The sequence below is a fragment of the Cygnus olor genome, chromosome 7 (assembly GCF_009769625.2).
Source record: "Cygnus olor isolate bCygOlo1 chromosome 7, bCygOlo1.pri.v2, whole genome shotgun sequence".
In the NCBI taxonomy this organism is placed as follows: Eukaryota; Metazoa; Chordata; class Aves; order Anseriformes; family Anatidae; genus Cygnus; species Cygnus olor.
The window spans coordinates 30,686,592-30,709,195 of record NC_049175.1 but is presented as its reverse complement, the minus strand read 5'-3'; the positions used below and the strand labels follow the sequence as shown (position 1 = coordinate 30,709,195).

Genomic DNA, 22,604 nt, shown 5'->3' with positions numbered 1-22,604 from the left:
TATCTTCCAGTAAATCTATGATTGTATATTAAATTTCTGCTTCGATTGGAATATAGATCTTTTTGGCATCAACTTTGTTCACAAATGCAGCTTCAGGGAACTCCTTATTTCCTTTGAAGAGGTATGCATGTCTCAGAGTGCAGAAATCCTGAAGGATATGACAGATTACAGTTATTCTAATCAATGACTCAGCGTCTGTTTTGCTTCTGCTATTTAACAGAAGGACTCTGATGCAGAGGATGCTGTAGAACAGTTATTTCTCGTTGTTGTGGCTATTGATTTTGGCACAACATCCAGTGGCTACGCCTACAGCTTCACCAAGGAACCAGAATGTATTCATGTAATGAGGTAAGGGCTGCAATGCAGCATTTAGTTTTCGATTGTGGGCTATAGTTATCTATGCAGTAGCTGTAGCTGTTTCCTGCAGTACCCTGAAGGGTCTGGATTTCTGTAGTGTTGCTACAGTGTACGCCTTTGTCGTGGCTATAATTTCTTGTTGCATCTTGTTATATTCTAATTTGCTTTAATAAATGATGTGAGAATATCCTCTCTGTTATTTTGCTAAGTTTGTAAGATGACATCAATAAAAGGAGAGGTTAGCGAATATTTAGAATTGTTTAGGGAGCAGTGATGGCCTTTGCTGTGAGATTATGAGAAACTACACATTTATAAAAAGAAACATGGCATTTCCCAGGGTGGGGAAGCAGATATTCAAGGGAAACATTCAAGAAAATGTTTGACTTTCTGGTGCATACAGAACTTGGCAAATCCATGTTAGTAGAAAATAGCCTTGTCATCTACCTTGTCATCATGTGGTAATATCATAGGTGTGTAAGTCCAGTTTTCACAAAAGACTTAAGATCTTAATGGCTTCTTCATGTTTAATAGCATTTAGATGCATAAGCAACTACTGGCAAATAAGGGGAGTGGTAACTGCTTTTGCCAGCATAGCAGGATCCGAGAGCATCGTGCAAGCTACTTGATGTAATTTTCTCAAGTGTTCCTGGATAGATAACACATTAGGAGCAGGATAGCAATAGTAAATAAAATGGAGCCCAGGGAAAGTGAGTAAGTAAGTTGTCTGCAGCTGCCCATCTGCTTCAATCGTGCTTGTATACAGTTGTGTTATACAACAGTTAGTTACTTGCACCCACAAACTGGTAGTCCATTTGGCTGATTTTTAGCATTAAATCTGAGCCAAATCCCTGTTAATGAACCAGTGATACTGGAAAATAAGGAACCGAAAGGCGTACATTGGAAAATTAAGGTTAGATGTGAATTCTGTTCTGTATTGTACATATATAAGGGACAAAATTCAGGTACTATTATGTGATTTATTGATTGATTGATTGATTCAAGCAACAATCCTATTTTTTTTCCTTCTACGATTCTGATGTATATAAGTCTAATGCAATCACACGTATATAAGTCTAATGCAAAAACTATTATGACAGGTATCTGAAGGGGTTGCACCACAAGACATTTCTGTAGTGTTTTTGATATTTTGGGGGATTTTTAAAAATAACTAAAAGCTTATGTAATTCTTATTAAAGTATCTTTAAAATGCCTATATTGTAATGAGACCAAGGTATAGGTAATTTAAGGCATAAACGAGGTATGTATGAGCTTAGGCCACAGAAGTTCTTTCAACAAAGCTGCTGTTGTAGCAGTAGGTAATGTGCTGTTTGTTACACTGTAATGCTGAGAAGGAAGGGGCACAAAGATTAACTTGCTGAAGTCCACTGTGATATACTGTAATTTTTCTAAGTAAAGTTGCTAGCTGAATGCAGGCCTTTAAATCTCAGCAGACAGAATTCATTGTGCAGTCAGCCTGCACAGTCACCTTGTATGTGGCTGCAAAGTATTTTAGAGAGGTCTGGCACAACTGGGTGATGGAAAATACTATCTAAAGGGAAGTAGGTTTTGGAATGATAGGCCATACAGTGGCAAAGGTACTTGCTGTTTTCAATAAGAACAAGTAATGCTTCAAGGACTCCTTTTGCATCCCATCCATCTAATGTTCTGCTAATGGCATGGGAAGCTGCCTGATGCTAGAAGTCAAAGGACAGGCCATGCGTTGCTACTTCTGCCAGGTTACAGGGCTGTGGAATCAGAACCCATTTTTATCAATTCCTGTTCTCCCTTTACAGCAAATAATTAATCACATTTCTTAAACCAAATGAATGAAGTGAGGGAAGACATCTCTGAGCCGTACATAAGTCCTATATATCTTGTTCCTATAATTGCTGTGGATCTTTTACTATGTATAATCCCTTCTTTTTTTAGGAATGTCCCTTAAACCCTTTGGATTCAAAATTTTACCTGTTGGACCTCATTTTGCCATTTGGTTCACACTCCTCTACATCTAATTACAAACTTGATTCTCCTTCCAGGGTACCAGGCTTCCTGAGGTAGATTGCTGACATATTGGAATCTAGGTGCCAGCTGAGAGTATATTCCAAATCTTAAATGATAGTTTACTTCCTGCGGTTCAGAACACCATATTTTTTCTCATGAAAGAAAGGGAGTGTGACTGTGATTTCAGACCTGTATAGATACTATGTGAGATCCTGATTTAAAAAGAAGTTAAATAAACTAATTTAAAAAGAAGAAATGCATCTTGGATTTAAAAAAAAAATAATCAGTTTTCCAGTAGTTATTCCAAACAATGGAAAATACTTTAATAAAAAAAAATATTTTTTATTAAAAAAAAAACGAACAATAACAACAAAAAAAAACGTTGCCCATACTTCTGTCTGTGAATTACTGAAAAAGTTTATAAAATATTCCTGGCAGGGATGGATTTTTGGGAAGATATAGCTGAAATTGAGTTATGAAATATATATGTAAATACGGATGAAATCATGAAATTCAATGAAGAGAATTGTGTATGTATCAGAATAAGGCTTCAGTGGTTTGGAATGTATTAAGAGGTTCAAACTCTCTACATAATGATGCCTACATGTAGGATAACTTACAAATATTTCTACAGACTAAATGTAACTTCCCACCCGTACTCGAGAATGTTTACATTTAAATAAAGCATACCAATGATACATGGTCTTTGCTTCCTAACATATTTTCTGCTTTTCCTCCTTAGTGTTGATCCTTTCCAGACATTTTGATTTCTGGCTGCCTTTTAACAAAGCTGCTTTTCTGTACGTGTCTCAGTGAAGGGCGAGGTGGGTGTAGTTAGAAGGTCCTGCTTTGGTGAAAGAGCGAACACACAGGGCTTCAGTCTGAAGTTAGACGGTAGTGTTAGGAGGTTACAGTTCTGGTTGTGAAATTAGTATACACACACAGTCATAAACATGATTTTGTTTATTAATTTGCTGTGATGCCCAGTACTTAAAAGGAGGAATTTATAGGCATTGACCTAACAAAGATCTTTAAGGCATATGCTTAGCTTTAAACCTGTGAATTGCCTCCCTGAGTTCAGTGGCCTAAAGCACGTGTTTGGAGTTGGGCACGGGTTTCTAGATGATCGATGAGTGTCTTTGCCTAGATAACTTTTGTTGCAGTTTTGTTAATTTTAGGTAATATTTCATGCCTGCCAACTCCTTCCCCACAGGTTCTGTGAAGACGGTAGTGGTTACCTTCAGGTTCTTGTTGCGGAGTAGAAGTACACGTTACAAGGAGTGCTATTCTCTGCATATCTTGAGGCTGAGTACATGGGTATCAGCAATCTGGCCAGGACTTGAGTAAGCAGTTCAATAGGCAAGGCAGTGCCAGAGCCCTAATGAAAGACAGCTCCGTGCTGTCGAACTGGTGAATAACTTCTCCTGTGAAGGCAATATGTGAGGTGTTGCAGTTCTGAAAAACTCCTATTGATCTATATGCGCTTACGTGTAGTTGAAAGTGTTTTGTCTGCTGGTTAAACAGCAACAAACTGAATTTAAGTATTTCACAGATGGAGGAAAAAATAAATGGACAAACGTGATTTTGAAACAAATTGCAGGCTATATTTGGTAGGAGGGAGAATGTGGTCTTTTTTCAATATAACTCAATTTTGAATCTTTCTTTTTCTTTCTCTTCCCCGTTTGATTGGAATTCTTGGCTGACACACGCTTGCTTTTCTTGTGCATACACTCTGCGAGGCGTTCAGCTACACGTGATGACCCCACTGCTTTATTTCCTTGACTGTTGTACTGCAGCCCTGGATCAAATTCTCATCACTCTGCAAGGATCTTTCTTTTTCCTCTGTTAGCCAGATTCATGTGTGAGGAAGGGCATTTCTCTAACCTTACTGTACCCTTGTGATCCTTTCCACGCTAGCTTTCCTTTCGTCTCTTTTCACCTTTGATATACAGTCAGATCCTAAGTGGCTATAAACTGATCTGCTCTGTTGAGCTGCTCCACTTTGTCAGCCTAGGAACTGGTCTCAGATGTCTAAATTTAGGCAGAAGTCTAACTTAGGTTCTGTTTGAATAGGTTTTTAGCTCTGACCCTGCTTTGAGGAGCTATCTCCCACGTGCATTTGGAGTGCTGCTGGTTTGTATTATGTCATGCTCTTCACGGATGTTTTTTTTTTTTTTTTTTTTCCTTCCCTGGGAGCATTATTACTATTATTTTGCCTGAATCAAACCCACAAAAGAAAGCTGCAAGCAGAAGTGTTGAAATGCTAGCCGTGCTGATGGTATTGAAAGAAGCCTCCGTTAACTGGAGTGAAGCTAGGGCTCCATCTGAGAAGAGCGCAGCAGCGAGGTGCTAGCGTGCGCAGGCCTCTGACTGCAGCTGCTTCTTTCTAGAAGAGATGTCACACAGGAATATTTCGAGAGCTCTGACTGCAAACGGTAAAGTCAGACTTCCCATTCTGTTCTCAGTAACCCAGGCTGAGAGCTTCAGCGCATGCTGAACAATTACAGCGTCTAATTTCCATTAGAAACTCATCAAGAAGTGAGCACCTAATTCTCTAGACGATTTTGAAAATTTCAGCCTGTACTACAGAGCATCAATTTGTTTTCATTTAAAGTGCATGTTATGGGTGCTTCTTCCAGAAAGAGAAAATGTGCCGAGCCATAAAGAAAAATAAAGAGGCATTGTTATTAGCCAGCAGCTAAGTACACGTCCTATTTATGGAATTTCCCACCAGTGACTCAGAATGAATCATTAATGATTTCAAGTGAAAAAGATACCAGATTGTCTCCTCTCTGCTCACTGCGGGTGTGTGGGATGTAACATTCTGGTGGAAGAGGCAGCGTTTTCTGCCTGTGGGCTGCAGGACCCCTACTTCTTAGCGTTGGAACCATATGTTAGCTGTAAGACCTGCTCACAGGGTTTGCAGTTAACCAAGTACATCGCTAGCAGCAGGTTGCAGGAAATGCTCTGCAGCAGAGCCATTGCCAGCTGATAATAGCTGTGGGGCTGAGCAGCAAGACAAGGGAGGTTTAGCAAAGTTTTTTCCGAGTGGGTGAAGGTGGAAAAACACTCCACTTCTCATCATGCTGTTTCTGCATTCAAGTCAGTGGAATTGCACTCTATATTAGAGAAAATTCATGGATGTGGTGGTTCCCTGCCGTCACTGCTGCTACTGCAAAAAAGGTCATGTTTTGTTCTGTTTGGTCTAGCTGAATGGTCTCAAGGGTTCCCAACAGTTTATAGGATCCCAATCCTAAGAAGATCCCAATCCTAGCTGCTTATTACTTGGCCAAGTATTAACCCCTTAGATCGATCTTTTGTTTTGTTTTGTTTTGTTTGTCTGCATCACTTGTCTGACCTGATCTGGAGGTCAATTAATTTTCAATTGGTTCAACTGTTTCTAAGAGTGAAATGGAAAAAAAAAATATTTTTTCTACATGATCTTCCCATGTCACGTAAACAAGTACCAGAGAACAAAGCAATCATTTTCTACTTCAGAACAAGGACTTTGGCAGTAGGACATTATGAAAATGTGTTTTGCTATCTTTAGAAAAAAGTAATCAACATGTGGTTTAGTAATGAATGCAGTTGCCCTTGTGATCTTAACTTGGTTCCTTTTTGAGCTGCATTATGATTATGGCTGATAGCATAAACCAGACTTTCCACTGGTGCTTTTTAAAGAAAATCTTGTCTGGTGAGTGTTTGTTTCCCATGCTGAAAGTATTTCTATATGGGGCAAGAGGAACACTAACATGAGTTTCTTGTTCTTCCATTCTGCTTTTTTTTTTTTTTTTTTTGATTGAGAAGCCAGGAGAAAATCAGAATTTTACAGCTCTCTGTGGTACAGGTTTTTATTGTATGTCCTTGTTACTCCCCCACCCCAAAATTCCTGCTTCATTTAATAAAAAGTAATGAGGGTCTTCCCATGTTCAGTGTCCTTATTTATTTCCTTATCCAGTCTGTGAAACTAGCATTGTGTTCCTTTCACTGTAATACCTTTGTACTTATCAGATCTTCCCCAAAATACCTTCGTACTTATCAGGTCTTCCCAAAAATGCCTTTGTGACCTTCATAAGATAGGATAGGTGTAGTCGTTGTTTTAAGGGGTAGTAGTGAGCCTCTAATATATTTAGGGGTTGAGGAAGTCTGTTCTAATTTTGACAGACAATTTTTTTCTAAAATTTTTACTACCATTTAGACATTTTAAACACAAATTCCATTAACTTCAGGTGAGTAGAGAGAACTACAATGAGAGCTCAACATCTGCAGATTTTTCCATATAGTATTTATTGCACCTATATGTTAAGTTTAAAAATGTAAGTGTAGTGCTGTTTCCTTCTTAACTGTGTGTCGCTTACTCTAGGAAGCCTATATTGTTATCAAAGACACACTATAATTATATCCTTAAAAACTATACAACTAACTGTAAAAATTATTGAATTCTCTGAAACAAAACTTGCAGTCCTCTTTTCTTGAATGTGAATAAAACCACTTGCTTTTGGTATTTTAAGGATTGAATTTAATATTAATATATCTGAGGGGAAAACTGTGTGTGTAATCTGCTACCAGATTGTTTTCTAACAATATTAAGTTTTTACTACTCTAAGTGTTAGTATCACTTACTGAAAACGTTTCTCTTGTTGGATAGACGATGGGAAGGTGGAGATCCAGGTGTATCCAACCAGAAGACACCAACTACTATCCTCTTAACACCAGAAAGAAAGTTTCATAGCTTTGGGTATGCAGCAAGAGATTTCTACCACGACTTGGATCCCAGTGAATCAAAGCACTGGTTGTATTTCGAGAAGTTTAAGATGAAGCTACATACCACAGGTGTAAGTAATAAGTCTCAGATAATTCTGCATTTGCTACTCACATCATCTTGGCTATGCAGTGCGCTAGATCTTGCCTAAAGATTGTGAACTGGATGTGAAGGAGATCTATTTCTAAGTTTAGAGAGTGAACAAAGTAAATGAAACTTTTCAGTTAACATATTCTGATTCATTTTGCTTCTTGCTGTGTTTGCCAAGTGTATTTTGCCTGTATTCTTTCTAGATCTTAGAAGCTCAGTATCTGCCTTGCTTTAATCTTCAAGGCCTAATTTTCTTGGGTGAAATTGATGGCCTTGTAGGGAGTCTGCAAGAGGTCAGTTTGTTCTATAAAATTTATTCAAGGAGCAGAAATAGAATGTAAAAGCCATAATGAACTCTTGTGCAAAGGAACAGATTTGTCCAGAGTTCTTTGTACTAACTGCAAGTGGAAATCATATTGTTAATTTTACATTATTCTGCTGATTATATTTAGGTCTTTCAACTAAACCATTGTAGAGTTTTGGGACTTGGCCAGTACTTTCTGTATTGAGGTATTTTCTGGTTTCATGTGTTGGTGAGAAGTCAAAAATCTATGCTTTTAACTTTTAACTTGGATTAAATATCTTGCATATGCAGCTTTGTTGCAATTAATTACAGATATAATTTATTGTAATTACTTAATACTTGCTCTGTATTGCTCTGTCTGCCTGCAGTTCTTTGTAGACATGGTAGGTGTTTAAAAACAAAATCTAAAATAAACGCTAAATGTCATGCTCCAGGAAATTCAAGTGATGAGTTAGATCCTCTTCAGAACAGTTCTGTCACTTTTTCCTAGCCAGGTGGATAAAGAAGAATTCCCTTTCCTCAAGCACTGGGAATTAATTTTATGTTTATCCTTTCCTTTGAATAACTTCCAGTTATTTTCTTTCATGTAGAACCTTACCATGGAGACGGACCTGACAGCTGCAAATGGCAAAAAAGTCAAAGCACTTGAGATATTTGCTTACGCCCTGCAATTCTTTAAGGAACAGGCATTAAAGGTAGAATAATGCTTCCTTATCTAGATTCTCTATATTTATAACCAGTATAAACGTGAACCTAACATTTCTAACCTTGCTGAGCTTTGACCTCAGTGGTATTTGATGTAAACAAAGCAAGGCAGCTGTAGAAACTCTAGGCAGGCTGTGGACTCTGCAGAACTCACAGTAGCCTGCCGTGCTTTCCCCTTGCACAGGGGAAACTTGATTCAATAATAGTAGCTGTATCACTTTTGATGCTGAGTTCTGAATATTTTCTTGTTGGGATAAATATTTTGTTTGTTTGTTTTTTCATGTAAAATGTTGATTCGAAAAGAAAACTCTAAAAGTGTAGGAGTTGAATTTCAGCATTTCATTCAATCTGCATATTTAACTTGCCAAGAATTAAATTTTAGACTGGATTCTGGCCTTGTCCCTCACGCTTCAGCCACTGGGACAATTCAGCGTTCTGTGTTCACTCGAGATTCTCTCTCGTGTTAGTCAGCATTGTGAAACACAACAGAGGGGGCACCTACCAATCTCTGCTGTCCCAATCTGACATCATCTTCGTCGACCACAGGGGCGCTGGATGAGCTGGATTTATTTTGCAACAGAAAGATTATTAAGAGCTGATTTACAATTGGGTGACTTGAATCTCATTGTAAGTTTGTACAGTGATGACTTGCTGAGGTGTACAAGCTGGCTAACATGGTGGAAATAGTGTAATTATGTTAGTGCAATGATCTGTGTAAGCTACTTGAATCGACAGAGCAACAGAGTATGTTAGCCTGTGTGGAATTCTGCATTAGTGCAGATCCATAGCATTTGTTATCCAGCCATCTCGGGTACCTCTGCACAACACTTTATTCTGTTCCACGCAGCTAAATTGCATCGCATGTGCCAAAGAGCCACAGGTGGTTTATGGCGTTGCAGCCATGTGCTTGACCCTTTGCAGGGGTGAATTTCAAGTTATGCTGTGAAATGTCAGTTGGTTGCTCTCATCCTGAATGCAAGTCTGTACAGCAAATCTAACAAGCATTAGGGAGAACATAAAAGTAAGACAGACATTTGTTAGAGCTTTAATTTGTAAATCTACACTGTGTTCTGATGTGCTGCCTCTATTTACACCATCTTTTTAACTACCGTGGCTGTTTTTTGTAGGGCGAATGCATTTTATTTTCTATTTCCAATTTGAAATGTTACGATGCTCACATCTTTTAATATTATTCTTGGGTCACAAGATTGTATGTGTTCTTCTCTTGTGAAATACACGTCTCCACTAAGCAGTTTGTAGATTTAAGGTCTCATGTATACAGTCGAATGTGAATTAAGTACACGTTAGTTTCAGATGCACCATTATACTGCCAATGTGTAGTAGTTGCTAGGCCAAGCCATAATCAAGCAAGCCTTGTTGATATAAAGCTAACCTACTTTTCTGAATGGGATTAATTTATTTGCTGCAAGATATCAATCTGCTCTTTATGGTTCATAGGAATTATTGTATCATTACAACTCCAAATTCTTATCTTGTCCAAGACTGTATGCGATGGATTCTTGCATTGAACATTGAGTCAAAGACTTGTACCTGTGCATTCATTGCCTGGGGAAATTCTTAGTGACTCTGAATGCTGTCCTGCCTGTTCTGGGCTGCATCCTTTCATGATGTTAAAAAACACATCCCTGTGACTTGTGAGTGCATGCTGAAACTGATCAGACAAGCAGTGTGAATGAACTGTTCCTCTGGACTGTAATCTGTCCGTTCCTGGTGCCCTGTGTGGTATAAAGGTACTACTTTTCTACTGGGGATTTTTGAACTGCAGCATAGCTAAGCAAACACAACACCTTGGCACGGCACACACAGAAACATTTTTTACATTCTAAAGGCCCGTTGTTCACCTTTATGAACCTTTCCCTGTTTGGATGGAGATTTAGATAGGACATATGGTAATGACATTTTACTTGGAACCTTTCCCAAAACATGTCAGTATATCACCTAATTTGCAAATACAGTACAGACTTCCCTCTTTTTAAGGGGGGAAAAAGGACAATAAAGGAACTAAACTACTCTTGAATGCTTGCTTAAAGCAAAATTTTCAAGGAGCAACCAGTCAATTTTTTTAAGGCTTCAACTGCAATTTCCCCTTGTTAACTGAGATGTAAAAGCTTGATTAAAAGGTGAGTGATGTATAAAGATGGCATTGAAAAATCCAGATTGTAAAACATAATGTTCATCAATACCTCAAATATTTTTCTGTGTATTAACCAAGATGTAAGCGTGAATTCTTCAGGCTAACAGCAAATCCCACACTATGACTAAGAATGTATATAAACATTCCGCAATATTCAGCAGTACATGAGTTGCTTTTGGAAAAACTAACTTTTCTACTTCATGTTAAGCGGTAAACTTTTCTATATGCCTCCTTAAGAAGGTGTCAACCCCAATCCTGGCTTTTGGCACGGTAAGGCATTCTTGACAGGTTGGCAGTAATTTGAATGTTTGGATTTATAGCATAGGCGTAGTAGCATAACAGGAAAAAAAATCAGAAGAGAAAGTTTTTGTTACTGGAGCCAGCAAAAAATGTTTCCTTATGAAGTTGCCACACATCATTTTGTATTCACATCTTTTTCTTTTATGTAGGAGCTCAGTGACCAAGCAGGCTCTGACTTTGAAAACACTGAAGTAAGATGGGTCATTACAGTGCCTGCTATTTGGAAGCAGCCTGCAAAGCAGTTTATGAGACAAGCTGCCTACAAGGTAAGGTTACAGGGTGAATGTAAAAATGCCCCTTTAAAGCCCTAGCTGATAAGGTAAATGATAAAATGGTATATGGGACAATTAGAACTAGGATAAACTGTATAAAAGTGGTCTAGAAAAGAGTCAGACTAGAAACATTGAAAGAGAAGGTAACTCTAGAAAGCAGTAGCTTCAAGTCATATGTATTCACATTTTAAAAGTTTTTTTCTTTCTATTTACTTATATATATTGGTGTCCCTCACTGCACACTCTGGTGTTTTGGTCATCTTGTACACTGTATTCCTGCTGAATTCAGTGCACATGGAACAGATGCAGTTTTGAGACCCAAGGGAAAGCTGAATGAAAACAGTGGATGCAGTTTTGTTTTGTTGTTTTCTTTAGGTCATCACAGGCTTTTACAGTAAAAAAAAAAAAAAATAAAAAATAATAAGGAAGAGTAGGGAAAGCACAGAGCATCCTCAGTGGGACTTTTTTTTTTCTTGTTCCCATTTTCCCACAGTAGAAATGAACAGACTGTGAACCAGATAGTCTGGGTATAAAATTAAATTCAAATCTTATTTTCACCAGTAAGATGTTTATCTGCATTTAACCCTTCTCCCTCTCTAGCCCCCCACAAATGTACACATTCCATATTGCATGTCCTTTATTTCAAATTCACTTTGCGTCTGTGATATACTAGATGTATGCATTCTTCTTTTCATCAGGATACTCATTTAGCATTTTGTTTTATTTATTTTTGGTCACAGACTTGCGTAACCCCTTGGCAGCAGATCTGTGATGCACAGTTTGTGAAATATCTAGTAGTTCATGCATAATTTGCAGAGTGCTCCTGGGAAGCACCCAGATTTTTCTAACTCTGTTTCTAACTATCTCTAATGTTGAGCAACATTTTTCTTAACAGTCTTTATTGTGGGATTGCTAATGCTAGTGCCAGAAGCAAAACACTCTTAAAGTTCTGATGGAAGGACACGGTTGTAGGTAAATCTGAAACACTAGAGACCCATTCATTATCTTTGTATATTGTTGTCTGCCTGCTGTCTGTGTGCATGTGTGCTCGTGAAACGGGAACTGTGACAGGAGCAGGGCAGGGCGAGGTAGATCTCTGGGCATCTCTCATTTGTGGCACAATGGAATGTCGTTGATTAGTGTCTGTGTCTGTGGTTTTGTCTGTGATTGTGTTCTTTTATCGGCAAGCTTGTTAAAAAGCAAGGACTGACAAGGCTTTTAACTTGGTGTGTGATCAATTGCAGGAAAACGTAAGCATTTAGGGAAATAATTGAATGTTTACTTGACACACACGGTTGATATTTAAAGTAATGGGGATGAAGACAGAAATGCAGAAGACAGTTCTGCGTTGCCATTCAGTCTTTCAGATTCCTATTGCTGGATCCAGCACGTGCTTCAAACCAGTGCATACTGATAGAGCAGAAGTTTCAGCCCTTGGTGCTAGCTATCGAAACATGCAAGCGTTATGAAAAGGAAAGCTTGTGTTCATGAGGGTAATTGGAGCATTGAGTGAAGTGTGAAAAGGCAGTGGTAGAGGCTTTGTTCCTGGAAACACGCTCAGGTACAACCACTAGTCTAAGATGAGAGTTAACTAGTGGGAAGTGAAATGAGGCGTGGAAATTTGCTGAAGTAATCTGTGGCAAGTGATGTAGCTCTAACAGAATAAAAGTACTGCTTATTTCAGTCTTTGGGTCACAATGTAAAGCCCAGCCCTTCTGGAATTCTGAAATGGTTGTCTAGTCAAATCTGAATATTGCATGGAATTCCTAAAGTCAAGTGAAAAGCATTGTAGATGCTCCTGCACTCAAAGTCCATTAGCTTTTGTCCAACCTCCAATCTCAGTGCATCTCTGACATCTCTTCATCAATGTCTTGCTTTAACAAACCATTGCTAGCCTGGCACTGTTAATGTGTTGGAGGGCTCCCATGGCTCTCCCTTCCAGTTGCTGTCTGGCTTTGTCATTTGAATGAGTAATCTGGGTGTTCCCTTCAGCTCACAGCTCTTCCTCTGACCTCCCATCCAGCCTAGCAAAATCTTGCTAATTCTGTCCGCACAACAGCTTTTCCTGTCCGTACATACCACTGAGCTTTCATCAAAGCTGTCACTGAGTTCGCATCTCTGTTATTGCAACATCATTTCTTTGGCTTTTGCGACTGTAATCTGGCCTATTTTGCATCCCTTCAGAATGCTGCCACTAAAGGGCTTCATTGCTTCACATATGACAGAGAATCAGCCTACAGTTGCCTCCGTCTGTGTCATCTCAGACATAAGCTGCATGTCCTGGACACAAGTATCTATAATGCTAACTCATTTTTCTCCTCTGAAACCTTCTATAAAATGTCTTTTTTATCACACCTACAAAAACTTGACTGTGGTTGACCTACTGAGATTTGTAAACTTCCTTATTGCTTCTTGCTGTTACCCTGCCTGCCCTATCTGTATTCATCTATTGTACTTTTCTTATTATTAACACTTTATTTTTTACTTTTCATACTTGAGTTGTTACCTCTGAAACTGGTATTTGTTTATTCTCATTTGTCTTGCTCTCTGGAACCTCCCAAAGGACTACGTTTGGTAGACTGTAGAGATCTGCATGTCTTTACAACTCACTTTGTGATTCACAATTGCTTTCTTCCCGAATAACAGTCCACAGACACTTCTTGCTGTGCTACACATCCAGAGAGAGTTCTAAAGCTGTGATGCCTGTTGAGGTCTGCTCATGTTTGGAGGGAGCTGAGGGTGTCATCCCTGTAGGATCCACTTTGGTTTAAAATTACTTTCCCAAAGGAATGTCTGCAGACATTAGGGTGGATTGCATCTGTGTTCATTACATCTCGAATAATGAGTCTTAGGATGCATCAGTCAGGCTTCCCATTTTCTCTACACATGAAGGATTAGGCATCATAAACTGTATTAATTTTTCTTGTTTCTGTATCCTAGTTCTTCTGTTTCAAATTCTTTGCTTTGGTGTAGTTCTTTCAGAAGTGCTGTATTTACCAGCCTTAGAAGGAATCCCATTCTCATGAAGAACTCTCATCGTGAGTAATTAATTCAAATCACTGAAGTGTTTTCTTGTTTTGGAGACTTTGGCAGCGCAGTCCATTCAGACAGCATGTGGGAGGACTCCATCCGGCTCATGTGGGTGGGACGTGCCCTTATTCTTGTTCTTGCAGAAGCAAAGGCAGCCAAATGCACCTACCTGCACTGGGCCTGAGGTTTAGATGCCAACATGGAAAGATGCCTTAGGCCATCTAAGCAGCTTAGGCAAGCCCAATTCCTGCTCATGAACATGGCCTGGCACTTACAGCTTCATCAGAGTTGTGTGTGAATATGGACACAAAACCAGGATCCCGCCTCTGTTATCTGAGGTCATACTGACACAAAAAATTCAGTGTTTTGTTAGTTTTGTATTACTGGGGGAGAGGGAGAGAAGTACCCACTTATGGGAGGATGGGACTCTGAAAGTATTCAAGACTATTTTTAAAGAAACCCATTGGATGTTGGTAGATGTGAGTAGTTTGTTCAGTCTTAAGAGCACTTTTTTGTCTTAATGTATTACTATAAGCAGCACTTTCAGTCTCTCTTTCAAATGAAATTCAGGCACTGTAGATGGTTTATCAGAGAAACACAAGATCCAATATTCTTGGCAGAACCTTTCTTTTTAGCAAAGGCATTCTTCCAGCTCGTGTTTCAATACAAATTCTTGAGTCACAGTAAGTGTGGAGCAGAATCTGGAGGCTGGAATTTCTTGAACATGCCAATAGAAATAAAGTTTTAAGGAAGAGTTCGGAGTTTGACAGGACTATGTGAATGCAGAAGCTGTAAGATAGGAAAGTAAAACACGATATACAAAATGCACTCAGGACAGACCAAAAGAAAAGGAAAGAGTGTTTTTTCATAAGCTTGCCTCAAATACCTGTAATCTTACAAATATCAGTCAGCTGGTCTGCTTAGAGATATTATAGTTTATTTTTTTTCTTTTAATATGAACTGTTGCTTTTGAAATGCAGTTCTAGAGCTCTGACATAGATTTATATTCCAATTACAAAGAGCAGATAAAATTATCTGCATGGTAAGCATGTATAAATAAGCAGACAGGCAGTCTAGGTTATAGGATTAAGCACGTGAGCCTGGAATTCTAGGGATTTTCCTTGACTGGCTCTTACACTGAATATTTATTAATATTTTCACATCAGTTTCATCATAGAATGACCATGATGAGAATTATTTAATACATTGTCTTCTGGGCTTACATTTCAGAGATCAGTACTAGCCTGCTCTGTAGGAATATTCAGAGAAAAGTAAACAAATTTGGTAAAAGGGTAATGTGATGAAACCCCTTGCCAATAAAAATCTGAAGTAGTGTGGAACGTAGCATTTAAATAACCATGTTCTCTTTCCAGAGCTTTGAATGAATTGTATCATATCAAAAAGGGATGTTGCAGGGGGGAAAAGCAAACAAACAAAAAACCCCTCTCTCTCCAAAAACACTTGTCCCTCCAACTACAAAGCAAAATTTTGTGATGGGGAATGGGAACAGTGAGCAATATGGAGAATATTGCAACACCTTTTTCCTGTAAATAAATAGTACAGCCTCATTTGGATAGCGTGCGTATGACTGATGTTGCTTCAAAAGGATATTGCTGAACAAGAATAGATTGAGAACAATGAATGTGACAGCACACCTGGAAAGCCTGTGTGAGAACTTAGAAACCAGTCATAGAAAAGACTGGTGCTATTAACCTTAAAAAGGAAACATGCTAGATGTTATCCAGAAACATCTTACATTGTCATCTCCAGTCAGTGTTCTCTGTAACATTCATTTGTTTCTGCACACAACTTCTAACTTTTTTTTTTTTTTTTGTAAAAATAGCAGGAAACCCAGTGCTATTAAAGGCAACATTTTTTCCTCTAAGTGATGAGAATGTAGAAGTCACTGTCAGGAATGAAAAGAGGTTGGGTGCTGAACACTTCTTCAAGAACTGATAGTTAAAGGACTGCGAAGGATATCCCAACTTGTCACAACATTTCATGAAAAGGGTAAAAGTCCTCAAATGTCACGATTTAACAACCTCCAAATGTCTGTGATAAGCCTTAACGCAGAAAACAGTTTTTAGATTGTCCTGTGAAATGTCACTTTCTGGACGTTGGAATATCTCCAAGATGATGTTTTAGGCTAAATTGCAGTGTGACCCAGTGTTCCTGTATACCGATGATTACCATTTATTCTTATCTACAGTATTTTTTTGGAAAAAGGGATGTTTTAGATTCTGTCTGTCTTGAAACCAGTTAGGAGGAGCAAGTAAGCCATGTCTTCCAGATGAAATGAGACTCTGGCTTAGAAGGGCTCACTTGGAGCTACCTGCATGGGCTCTGTGTTTTGTAAATCTCTGCAGACTGTAATAAAAATAGCACAACTTTTTTTTTCTTCTTTTCCGCCCACTGTTGTCTCAGATGCGCATGTTTGTTCTGTTGTCAGATATTTCTAACAGAAATGAATCTACCTTTTGGAAGGCATTGATTTTTCTTTCATTTTAGGGGGGGAGAGAGAGAAAGAAGAGGTTAAAATAATTATGGCCTTCCTAGCTTGTATTGCAGTGTGTGCTGTCCTCTAAGAGAGGGACTTTCTGAGAGGCAGGAAGCTGGAGACAATGGAGATGGGACAAATACGGAGACTTCCCGTGGAGTCTAGTTGCACTTAATGAGAGCTGTAACAGTGTAAAGTAAAAATATAACTGATGAATGAGTAGCTTTAATTAAAGGACAGTAAAATGCATTAATGGTATCTCTCCTGTCACTTAGTGCAGTTCTGCTTATCCGGTTGTGCGAGATGTGCTGTGGTTTGAGAAACCTCTGATAATGTTGACCTAGAAGCAGCAGCTGTGCCTAGCTGCTCTGTCAGGATTTTCGTACAAACAGCAAGAAAAATGAGTTTAGGTCCCATTTCCACCATATATGGAGATGGTAGTGGGAGCAACGGCCCCGTGCCGGGCTATTTACGGATTCCTGAAGTAGCACCGGGCTCCTTGCCAGCATCTGCTACCTAAACCGCCCCTCAGCGCAACGGAGCAAAGCAGCCTGCGTTGTAGGCCCGACCTACAGACACCAGCGAGTGATGCTGAGGGAAAAACTCGGTGACCCAAAGGTCCTTTAAAATGTAGGCTATGAGCTTGGATGTGCTCTCAGAGTTCGGTCATTTCCCCTCTTCGTTTGATCTAAAAAAACTAGAGGGACTTAACCTGTTTGGTGTCTGTGAAACAACGTGAAATTAAGCTAAGCTTCTTTAAGCGTTGTATTTTTTGGTTTGTAAAGCTTTTGCAACTGAAGTTCGTTTCTGTGTCTAGGGACAGAATATATTTTTGTAGTTCATACTTGCTATAAACTACATAAAAAGCCAATGGTGTTCAGGCATAAGTAGCACTGGGAAGCTGATGATTTCTTTAAAAGAGCATTTAGTGGAGGCAAAAGAGACAGAAGTGTGTTAATGTATCAAGAGTCCTGATTATTTGTAGCTTCTGAGGTTCTCTGGAGTCTATGCTTTCATTTTTGTGGTATTAAGATCTTCTTAATCATAAGGATTAAAATGTTTATGAAGGGATATGTTTGGAAGGATTCTGCATCTTGTAGCTATGATTAATCAAGGAGTGCAAATCTACACAGTGGGAGCTCAGCACAGTGGGAAATGTGTACTAATTGATCTCAGTTTACACATTTTAATTACCCAGCCAGGTCCACATGAAGGCAGAGGCAGTTGACAAAACCATCTGCTAATCCAGTTCTGTAATTTTTTTCTTTGCCACTTCTGAGTCACAAGTTGGAATTTTTGCAGGTTTTCTTTTTATTTTGCTAAGCAAGTAAAATAGGTTTTCCTAGCACTCTAGGTCCAAGTGGGTAGATGGATCTGTGTCTGCCATATAAAGTCGTATGTATCTTCCTTGAGATACATAACATACAGACCCTCTCCTCCAGCGGTTGTCCCTATGAGGTAGAATCTCCTCAGTTGTGTGAAGAAACGTGAATGTTACACACAGCAGGGGTACATGTTTCTCAGGATCTTAAAAATTTTCTGGAAGGACACTGAAACTGATGGAAATAGTGGGAAATCAGAGTCTTTCCTCCATCTGGAGGAAAGGCTGTGCTAGATGGGAGTTTCCAGTCAAAAGGCTTTAAGCTACAATCAGCAGTTTAGTAGGGGAGTGCTCTAAGTCCGCAAACAAATGTAAATCAGTGTGGACTTGGTCTAAAATAAATGGGTAGGATTATTTATACTAAGTTCGTAGAAAGGACAGTGAAGGAGGATAAGTGATCGGTCTAAAAGACATCTTAGGTGCCAGTATTGTACTACAAGACAGAGAAAAGAAATAGCTGAATGTGGAAACTGTGGCAAAAAATATTAAGCCAAAATGTGAAAGCGCCGGGTAAAAAAAAAGTAAGATGCCACTTACAGAAAGCTATAGTTAGCATATAGTTTTCTTGGCACAACAACTCTCAGTAAAGGCCATTTGTGTCTCTTTAATAAAATCAGCCTGAGCCATAAAGACCTAAAAATAGGTTATTTTGAGCAAGGGAGACAGACGACATAAAACACTACGAAGATACTTAAGCAGGAGGAGTTGGGCTTCCCTGTTGTGGTAACCAATGCATGCCTGTGGTACAAAAAGCATTTCTGCAATAATATAACATGAAAATTTGAAAAGCTTATGAGAATTTAATGACTTAATTTTTCTAATGCATGCTAGTCATAAAACTTGCAACTAATGTTCTCTGCACCTTGGGGAATACAATGTAGTGCAGCAAAAAAATCTTGATGATGCCACTTGGCGATATGCTTCCATTTACGGCATAAATAAATGTGGTCTATTGCAACAAGCATTTGGGGGCAGGCTTCTGCATTGCCCTAGTGGAAGTATGGACTTGGTGCCTCTGTGGTCCCGTGTACCTTCCTACAGCCTCAGCAAGTTGTTGTTCAGTGATGTGTGGGTCACCTTCAGTAACACCGATTTGGATTTATTTGTTGGCTTGATACCAGTGAAAATTTTGGAGGAATGGAAGGGCAGGAGCACAACAAAAGGAAGTCATCGGAGAGGTTGTGTGGCCTGCTGTGTAAAGAAAAATATAGCTCATTTCAGAGGCTTGCTGTTGTTCCTTACCTTGTAAGAGATCCAGGATTCTTCCAAGTAGAAAACTTTGTCTACTACCTGGGATTACAGAGGTTACTGTTGTTTCATTTGCTTATTTCCTCTTCTGCTGCTGCTCTAAAAGCAGGAGATAATTAATATTTTTAAGAGCAGCACTTGGATATAAGTGATGGTGGTGAGGTTAGTGTAAATATCTGAGTTTAAATCTGTTAAAATATCATTCCACTGATACCTTTGAGGTAGATTTATGTGCACATCAAACCTTACCCTAAATTCAGGTATAGGACATGTCTAGACTTCGGAGAGCAAATGTGATTTTTTCCCTCCTCAAAGCCTGCCCGTTAGTTTCCAGACCATTCCACTTGGACATCTGCTCATCCGGCCCACTTAAAACCCCTGAGTGTCCTTTCTCCGCAAACTACAGAGTTCCTTCCTAGAAAAGGGAAGTGTAATTAGAGGAGGACGTTTTTGGATTTAAGATAGCAAAAGAAGTAATCCTGTCATCACGCCATAAAGAAATGGTAGTACTTCAACTTCGTTTCTGTCTGGGAAGCAGCTGCTTCTAGAAATTCATTTTCAGTGGACATCTCCTGAAGGCAGCGGAGAACAGATACAATTGCTGTGAATATGCAAGCCCTCACTTTCTGCCTTGATAGGGGCAGCAGAATCTTTTTAATTGGGAGAGATTCAGGGCAGTTGTCTCTGCAGTCTGCCACAGAGAGCGAAGTGGCAGCTGAATTTTCACACCACTACTCCCAGTAGTTGGTAAAAGGCAGCCAGAATATTTCCTCTGTTCCCACTGAAAGTGTATGGATGTACCTCCTTCTGGTGAAGCAGATGCCAGTGCAATGGAAGAACAGAAAAGCAGGAGGCTTATAACAGGGATAGATGCTTTGTGACTGCATCAAAAAGCATTAAGAATAGCATGTTTGAAGTTTTGGGTGCACTTATGTGCTGCTGGGAGATGTGGCAGCCGTCTCTGCACAGTCTATTGAAAATAGATGTGAGCTCTCAGAGAGCAATCACAGTTCCAGTGACTGGCTGGTGCAGATCTGAGCCCAAGCTCACGATCTTGCTGGAGTAGCTGCACGTCAAAAGAGTCGAGCTTTGTTACATTTATCATGGAGTGACTGAATTGGAGGTGGTGCAGGGCAAGGGCAGAGCAAGTTGTACCTTTACAGTATGTATCTAGATAGATGTAAACATAAATTCTACAGGGCCTTAAAACTGCCTCATCTCCTTCAGTCTCTGTAGCCCCACAGGGTCCGAAAGTTTCTTAGAGTTTCTTGTTGAGAGTCTGTGTCTGCAAACTTCTGTAAAAGTTCATGACTCTCCCCCTTCCCTTGTTCCTCTGTTGCGTTCTCTGGGCTTGTTGCAGTTTTGGCTCTGAGTAAATGTGCTGCAGCAGCACAGTCACCTCCTCACCTCTTAAAGCTGTATGGGAATCATACAGGCTTTGGAGGATTTTTCGAGAGATAAAGCAGTGGCGAAAGAGAGGAATCAAAGACTAAGGGGGTAAAACAGTGGCAGTTTCTCTTGGCCCTCTTCCCAGACCCTCCCACAGGTGCAATACACACACTTCTCTATGCTTTTATCTCTGATTTCCATCTCTCACCTTTGCCAGGGCAGAACACTGAGACCTAAGGACTAGTCTGTAAAAGCCTAAAATCTCTTCCTTGGAGAGTTCAGCATGTTTTTTTTTGTTTTTTGTTGTTGATTATGTTTTTTTTGTCTGTTTTTTCCTTTGAGAAGTAAACAAATGACCAACATTCCTTCTACAAGCAAAGATTTTTTTTATCAATGAAAGCATAACTTGAGGTTAAACAGCTTGCACACATTTCTGCATGATTTGCTCATATTCTGCATGGACAGTCTGATAGATGTAAAATAATTCAAGATTTTTCCAAGGGCCTTTTTCTTTGAGTTGTAGAACATGCCTGCTAGTTTTGGAACGGGGTGATATTCTGCTGTCAGGGTACGATTTTGAATTGTAAATTTTCTGAGGTTTTTGAGCTAAGACAAGCCAGTTAAAGGACTTTCTCTCTCTTTGAGAGAGGTGTGACAGAGGGGAGCCCTTTTTATCAGTATTGGATATCCTACAACATGTTGTTTTCTGCAAGAAGACATTTATCTTAATATTTTGACTAGAAGTGTAGTCTTAATCCTTGTAATACTTACATAGTGAATACTGTATTCTTTCAATATTTTTATGGTTCTGTTAGCATCACTTATAGGAGTTCAACTGTTTTCAGTACCCTTTTTGCTCCCACTGCCTAGGAGAGCTCCATGTTTTCTTGCCTAGTACTTCATGGAGACCAGAAGCCCTTGAGACTGCCTGCTTTTCTTCCTTCTCTGGTTTACGTGATGTATTTTAGGAGTTTCAAAGGCTTGTGTTATATCCTAGATTTAGTGCATTTTATTGTTTTATAAGTGAAAAAAGGGAAATTATACAAAGTTCAGAAGGCCTGATAAATACGGGTTTTGGTAGTGGAATCAAATAGCCCTTACAGGCCCAAAGAATTCCAAGTTCAGGTTGCAAATATTATAAACTGTAAAAGTAATGTGTATGGTCTAAAGTATAGAAATGCACAGGTAGGGCATCCAGACAAGTTCTACTCATGGCCAGGTAACAACAACCCCAAGCAAGATAAATCGAGGCAGTCTGACCATGCTTAGCGAAGGCATCTGTCAGAGTGAGACAGCCTAGCCATCTGTAACAAATCGCTGCATCTAATCAGTGACCACATAAATGCAGAAGTTCTGACTGTAGCCAATACTACTTCACAAAATTCATTATTCAAAGAGCATGCTGAAAGTAAAAGTCACGCTTCATTACAGTTCCAGGTGCCACATTTATCTTCTTGCTTTTCAGAGTGAGATAATGCCATGGTTTCTGAACAGCTGGTATGAGGGACCAACATTACAGGCTGTACTTTACTTCTTATCATAGGATTAGCTTTATTAATAGTTTAGTAAGCAGAAATGAAATATCAAATGGATTTTGCTTTGGTCCAAAACAGCTTGCTAAGTAGCATGATCTGGTATGTGTGTCATAGATAGCCAGCCTTGATGTTTTAGAGTCCCAGCACTTACCATTCCAACAAATTCAGTAATAGCTCTGTTCTGAACCTGTACTTGGATATTGAGCTGGATACTCAGAAATTGATATGTTTGCTTTAGGGGATTGTTTCCCCAAATTCGGCCTGAATTATTTGTAAATGTTATATGGGAAGCAATATATATATATATGTATATATATATATGAATACAAAACAATTGAGCTTCAAGATTGTTTTCTTGTGCTTTTAAGAACAAGACCATATGTCCTCTACAACCAAATATAAGAAAATGAATTAATTAGGAATTGAATTTCCCTCCCTGAAAAGACACAGGACTGAGGCAGAATTTTGGGGGTTAAATTGTATTAGTGTTTTAAACTCAACTTCTGCATTCTCGATGCATCAAATCGATAGTTTTCTCTGTATTAAATCATTTTTTAAAATGGTCTTAAAATGGCTGT

The 22,604-nt window shown here is 39.1% G+C and overlaps 1 protein-coding gene across 3 annotated transcripts in view; it reads left to right on the top strand.

Moving 5' to 3' along the window:
* HSPA12A (heat shock protein family A (Hsp70) member 12A) overlaps positions 1–22,604 on the top strand; it is an 84,116-nt gene that overhangs the window by 38,149 nt on the left and 23,363 nt on the right. For all 3 annotated transcript variants that reach the window (XM_040563949.1, XM_040563950.1, XM_040563951.1), the window contains exons 3-6: positions 221–348; positions 7,007–7,193; positions 8,105–8,209; positions 10,824–10,940. In XM_040563949.1, the coding sequence (XP_040419883.1) occupies positions 221–348; positions 7,007–7,193; positions 8,105–8,209; positions 10,824–10,940 (537 nt within the window). The remainder of the gene's footprint in view (positions 1–220; positions 349–7,006; positions 7,194–8,104; positions 8,210–10,823; positions 10,941–22,604) is intronic.